This window comes from Nicotiana sylvestris, chromosome 5 (assembly GCF_000393655.2).
Source record: "Nicotiana sylvestris chromosome 5, ASM39365v2, whole genome shotgun sequence".
Taxonomy (NCBI): domain Eukaryota; kingdom Viridiplantae; phylum Streptophyta; class Magnoliopsida; order Solanales; family Solanaceae; genus Nicotiana; species Nicotiana sylvestris.
Window position 1 is genome coordinate 34,657,413 of NC_091061.1, and position 6,129 is coordinate 34,663,541.

At 35.7% G+C, this 6,129-nt stretch overlaps 1 protein-coding gene across 1 annotated transcript; it reads right to left on the reverse strand.

Moving 5' to 3' along the window:
• Positions 1-765: 765 nt before the first annotated feature.
• LOC104222052 (bifunctional TH2 protein, mitochondrial-like) lies at positions 766-5,631 on the reverse strand. The gene is made up of 6 exons (XM_009773231.2): positions 5,336-5,631; positions 4,421-4,529; positions 2,595-2,879; positions 2,093-2,507; positions 1,736-2,002; positions 766-1,499 (listed from the first exon to the last, which is right to left on the reverse strand). Exons 1-6 carry the CDS (start codon positions 5,521-5,523, stop codon positions 1,087-1,089), a joined length of 1,677 nt encoding a protein of 558 aa, XP_009771533.1. The 5' UTR covers positions 5,524-5,631; the 3' UTR covers positions 766-1,086.
• Between the last annotated feature and the right edge of the window lie 498 nt (positions 5,632-6,129).

Consider the following 6,129-nt stretch of genomic DNA (forward strand, 5'->3'; position numbering starts at 1 on the left):
TATATAGAAATGTATTTTTTTTTAAACACCTATTAAGGTAATTTGAATAAAAAAATAATATTTAGGTTCCGGACTCAACCTATGGAAGATGTAACTTGACTTACTACAATTCCATGGCAATTTTGTTGCATAAACTTTATAGACAGACAAAGAGAAAAGAGAGATAGCAGCAATGACATTCGAGGGGAGAAGAAAGTTTTCAGCGCCATAAAATCTGGACAGCAAAATATATATGTAACTGATTTAATGTATTGAAATTTACATGATCATTCTACTTTAACCTGTCGTGTAACATGTCTTACTTTCCAGGTTTCTATTACCACTTTTTATAGACAATCAAATAATATTTTTGGGCGACCAGATTGGGTAAAAAACATTTTATACTGTTCGTATATGGAAGGGAAGCCTTGGCGTAACTGGTAAAGTTAATGTTATATGATCAAGGAGGTCACGGGTTCGAGATGTGGAAATAATTTCTTACAAAAATGCAGGGTAAGACTGCATACAATTGACCCTTGTGGTCTGACCCTTCCCCCGACCCCGCGCATAGCGAGAGCTTAGTGCACCGGGCTGCCCTTTAGTGTATAGAAGTTAAGCTCATATGAAAATTGGAAAGACAATAACCAGATGACTGAATATAGAATGTCTTATACTATAGTACTTGCTTTCAATAGCTGCAGAACCAAAAATAAGCTAAAAGCTGCTGCATTATTGCACATGCAATTCAAGCTAAAAGTTGAACAGCAAGAATCTGTAACAATCATGTATATAACACTTTGAGTAATTGTTGAACCATTCACCAAGAAAATATAAAATTCTTGGGAAAAAAAAAAGGATAATTTCCATTTAACATTCTACAGTTGACCATATTCACCAGTGCAGTACTTGCATAGAATCTCCAGCCAAAAGAATCAGATTTACATTTCTGAAGAAATGACCCTGTAAACAAAGGGGGAAAATGAAAGAACAGACTTTTATCTGTGGACTGCAATAAAACTTGCCACCAAGATATATGTATGATTTTACTATATATGAATTTCTCTACGTCCTAATTAACGCGGTGAATCTGCAAGTTGAAAGAAGGTTCTACAACCCCAATATGAAGGCATGAATCTCAGCCCAGCTAGAAACGGTATAGAGAACGCTAGAGGGCTCCGTCCAACAAGATGAGTTTCCCGCAGCACAAATCTTCTGTTTCTCAACGATGCCAGGAAACAACGGAATAAAAGAAACACCAAAATGATTCCCCACTTTCATCAGATTTGAGCTTGGACTGAGCACAATCCCAATATCTGCTTGCAGCAAGCAAAGCAAGTCGCCCACGGAATCCCCAACGTAAACTGTCAGATTCTTTTTGTCATTGCTGCAGCTATTTAAGATTTTACTGAAGGCTTGAACTTTGTCGATGGGGGACTCAACTTTCTTAACAATCTCACCAGTGGATAGATTTTCTTCAAATATAAGCTCATTTGCATGCACATTCAGAATATCCAAACCTCCTGTTCAACACAAGGCAGGAAAAGTATTACTACCATTAATTTGAAAACTGAAAGAGGGACCCACTGCACATTAGAAGTTACGAAAAGAACAAGTTTCAGAAAGACAAAAGAGGAGTACGCATCATATAAATGGTGATATCTCAACAAAAGACTCAGTTTGTAAAACCAAAACATAATCAATGGCCATATTTTCCGACTAAATCCATTTTTCAAAGTTCTTATCAGCAAGGAAATACCTGATGAGAAGGCAGACCTCATAAGGTCACCGCACCAACAATAGGAGAGGACATGAATGTCTGCATTCAATTGTTCATTTTGTATTATGCTCTGGAAAAAGTTGTTACAACCATCTTGGAGAATCAATAGCTCCCCGGCTCGCTTTATGTCTTCAAGATTCAGACCTTTCAGTACTCCAGATTCAATCACCCTCAAATTAGCTCTTTTCTCAAAATCTGAAAGTTGCTCAAGCTCTTTATGAAGCCTTTCATAATCAAAATTTTCAGCTGTGAAGAAGGAATAAATTTCTCAGAAATCTAAATTCATTTCAGTTACACTGACAAACAACAGCAAAAGATTACGAATAAAGTGTTTACCTTTCTCAGTAAGCAACATCGTCTCTATGCATTGCTCATATTCTTCGGTATACTGCTTAGAGAGATGTTCCCATGTACTTCTCAGATCTGCTGACAACATTTGGACAAGTTGATTCTCTGGTTGATTTTCACCAGATTTTGGTGCCGACATAATTGCAATTTCTGCCAAGATCGCTGAAGAATCAACAACCGCGCATGTCAAATCAAAATTGAAAAATATCGCAAGCCGGTGTTCAACAGGATTGTGCTCTCTTGACAGAGGGATGACAGATTTCTGATCAATTGGCTGCGCTAAGAAGAAGCCCAATTCAAGTTTCATTGCTTGTTGATAAAGCTTCTCAATTACGTCAAGCTCCTCGCCTGTCAAAGAGACACTTAGTTTGTCCAACAATTCCTCATTTTGCAGAGTCAGTCCCTAAATTCACAATGTAAGTGAGTATATCACATTGTGTTTATCTTACAAAAGCTGAATTCATGAGCAAGGAACAAACAAGCCACGAACCTGGAAACCTTCAGAAGCATAACTGTCGATCCACTTCTTGTAAGGATGAGTTGCTTCGCTCTCAAGAAACACGTGCATCTCTTTACCAAGGTAGGCACAAAGCCTCATGCAAGGAATCATAGCGCCAAGGATATAAGCTGCCAACTTAGTTCTCTCAAATGGAGTAGCAAGTTTAGCAGCTTTTACTCCTTCAATCTTTCCCGAGGCTGTAGCCAATAAGAAATCTGTGTACTTGACTGTTGCAGGGTTGGCCGTAGACTGCTTGGCCGGATCAAAGCCCCACTCCTAATAGTGATTTATGACATGATTTATTTGCTCATGAGAGATTACGGGAAATATAAAGATAACTTGGAAATACTTTGATATATAGGCATATAGCACTTGAGTTGTAATATCATAAGATAACAATCATCACAGTAGTTGCAGATGACAACTATCTCCTTAAATGGGAAATCAAAGTATAACTAGATGAGTAGCCCTTCAGATGTGCTATAGACGGAAAGAGTAAACAGCACGTATATAATCAAAATTGCAGCACAAGATGTTAGCTATTGAGAGTCCACAGAGATGAATCAACTGAAGATTCAGCACGGACTTGATCCTGTTGTCTAAATCGTAGCAGAAAATGTGTTGGAGTAGAATTATGAAGTATCCAGAGGCTTTACAGAATGGAACACAGTGAAGATATTTGCATAACGATAGCATGTTTTTTTGAGAAGTTGGTCCATTCATTTAGCATCTTCCTCGCCTTCACTACATTGCCATCCCAAAAAGGAGGGGGCAGATCTTCTACCAATTCAATCTTTCAAATATCCCCACAGGAAAACCACACTGGTTTGTCTACTCATTATAATTCAGTCCTCTACCCATTCTTGACCTCGTTTAACCTTGTCTTTTGGAACCTATAGACTTAAGACTGAACATAGCGATACAAGAGAAGCATCCCCCACAACCAATGTGGAACTCTAACAACTCCTTGCACGCATAGACCTAGACATTTGAGCTAGACTACATAAAATGGAGCCTCAACATTGGGTAACTCAACATGAGAATTTTGAGTTAGGTCCAAAGTTTATTTTTCTCAACATGGTATCAAAGCTAGAGCCAGAAGAGACGGGACGCATCAACAGAAATTTGTAACACAACAAGATCAAAACTGCTGATATTAACTTATGTTAGGAACATTATAGGCTGAAATCTAAAAATATATTTACATGAAACTTCTCACTGGCATAATCCTGATAGTCTATTGATATATAGTTAAGAATACACTCACTTCAATGGCATTCCTTTGCCAATACGCATTTTCTAGATTAAAATCAGGGCGAAGGTCCACTTTGTCTACATCTAGCTATTTCAGCAAAAGCCCATGTTTTAAATACCTTCTTTCCTTTTTGTTCCATCATCAAATTGGATAGACTTGATTAAACTCTAAAAAGGCTTCCACATTCCTTTGTGAGGGTAATTCAGACAGATGTTTTAGTTCAACGACTCAGTTCCAAGTCCTATAAAGATCACAAGTTTGCTGCACCAGTATACTCCCACAAGAAAAACAGTATTACAATTATTTTGATCAAAGATGAGAATCATCGGAAAACCACCTGTTATACAGAGTCAACTATTTTTTCAAAAATCCACCAGAGAGTTATATACATTCAATAATTATAACTCTAACGAAAATACCTATAGAAACTAAAAGTCGCCCTAATATGTTAAAATAAGCAGCAGGCAACCAATGCACAGTAGTCCCAATTACAAACAAGTGTGATGAGAAACTAGAATGAAAGGTGAAAAAGAGAAAAAGAAAAGTTTTAATTGTATCTCACTTGAATAACCGTATCATGCATTTTTAGTTCGTCGATGACATTCTTCCGCAATTCATTAATGCCGACCTTTGCATCATCATCGTCAGTACACTCTTCTGCAGCTTCATACCTGCAAGATACTTTCATTTTGGAGTAAATGTATAAAACAACTAATACACATGTAACTACCAAAACTCATGGTAAAAACAAACTTATTCCCTACCAAAAATCTCATTCATTTGTCCTCACTCCTACATTTATCAGTACCAAAACTGAGTATCAAAACCAACTAGACCCCAAAAATCCTGCATCATCTTGTGACAAAAAAAGATAAAGACACTTTTTCCAATGATAGATTTCCAAGATTTTCTAAGAGAGACCCCACAAACCAATAATTTTTTTTTTTTTGATAAAGTAATATAACTTTATTAATAAATGGCAAAAAACACCCGTATACAAGTAGTATCAATAGTAGAAAACCTTCCACTAACCAATAATCTTCCCCCATAAGTAACCATACCACACTCCTAAAAAAAAGAATCGGATAACATAAATTAATTATTTCTTGTATATTCATTAAACACATCAATTAGTTATATCTCAAACCCAAATTAAATCCTCTAAATTAATCCCCCTCTTATTAAGTCCATTTCATTCTGATACTAAATTATTTCGTTCCACTCTATTACTATGTCTTAAATTAGCATCAAACAAAATAAACAACAAAAATTACATAATCAATATACCATTTCTTGAAACATTACTCAAAGATTAAGGGTAAAAAGAAGAACAAGAAAACTACCACTCCGAGAAATGTATATATCTTTACACCCTTTTGATTCAAGAAGAATTGCAACTTAAGCACTAAAAATGATAAAACAAAATAGGAGTAAATTTTTTTTTTTCTAAAAATGGAAGTAAAGTAAAGAAACTGACGCTTGAGCAAAGGCTTTGAGGAAGTAAGAATCTTGAGCTATGTAATGCTGGAAAGTTTCAAGCTGTAGAGTCCCAGAAGCTAAACAAACAATAAATGGAGTGTAAAGTGCAACAATTGACTCTTTCTTGAATTTGATCCAACACTTTCTTGCTATCTCCACACTTTCCTCAATGGGAACTGCAGCCATTGTTGTAACAGTAAAGGGTGTTGGTGGGGGGGGGGGGGAAGAAGTAGAAGGAATTTGTGGGTGATGGGAGAAATTTGTTGGACTTGGAGAAAAGAATGGTGTTTTCTTGAATTTGATTTTTACTGGTTTTGGAATTGATGTTCTATAAATAGTAAGGGGATGATGATAATGACTCTGTCCAAATAAAGTGACAAGGTAGGCGGACAAGAGTCAACAATGACAACAATTTTATTTTTTTATGTGAATTTTTGGACATAAATATTATAAATTGTAGAATTTTAGCATTAAATTATTTGAAAATAGTTTAAGAGTATGGTTTAATGGTTAATAAAATAAAATAAAGACCGATGGAGACTAAGGTTCGAATTTTAGTAGAGATAAAAAATTATGTAACCTCGCCTTATTATATAGTTACTTAGCATGCAAGTATGCAGTGAAACAGTTAAAATGTGTGTAAGCTGACTTGTATATCATAATACAAAAAATTTTAAATTTGAACCGTTGTGAACGAGAAAAATCGTGATTGCATAAATTTCTAATGTATCTGACCGTTATTAAGATTCATATCAATTCGGATTAATATTTAGACATCAATATTACCTCTTT

Excerpts from the sequence above, each read along its gene's own strand:
- LOC104222052 (XM_009773231.2), bottom strand. The coding sequence starts at position 5,523 with ATGGCTGCAGTTCCCATTGAGGAAAGTGTGGAGATAGCAAGAAAGTGT. Across the intron at positions 2,880-4,420 it reads TGCATGATACGGTTATTCAA|GAGTGGGGCTTTGATCCGGC; the intron begins GTGAGATACAAT and ends AATCACTATTAG. Across the intron at positions 2,003-2,092 it reads GATGTTGCTTACTGAGAAAG|CTGAAAATTTTGATTATGAA; the intron begins GTAAACACTTTA and ends CCTTCTTCACAG.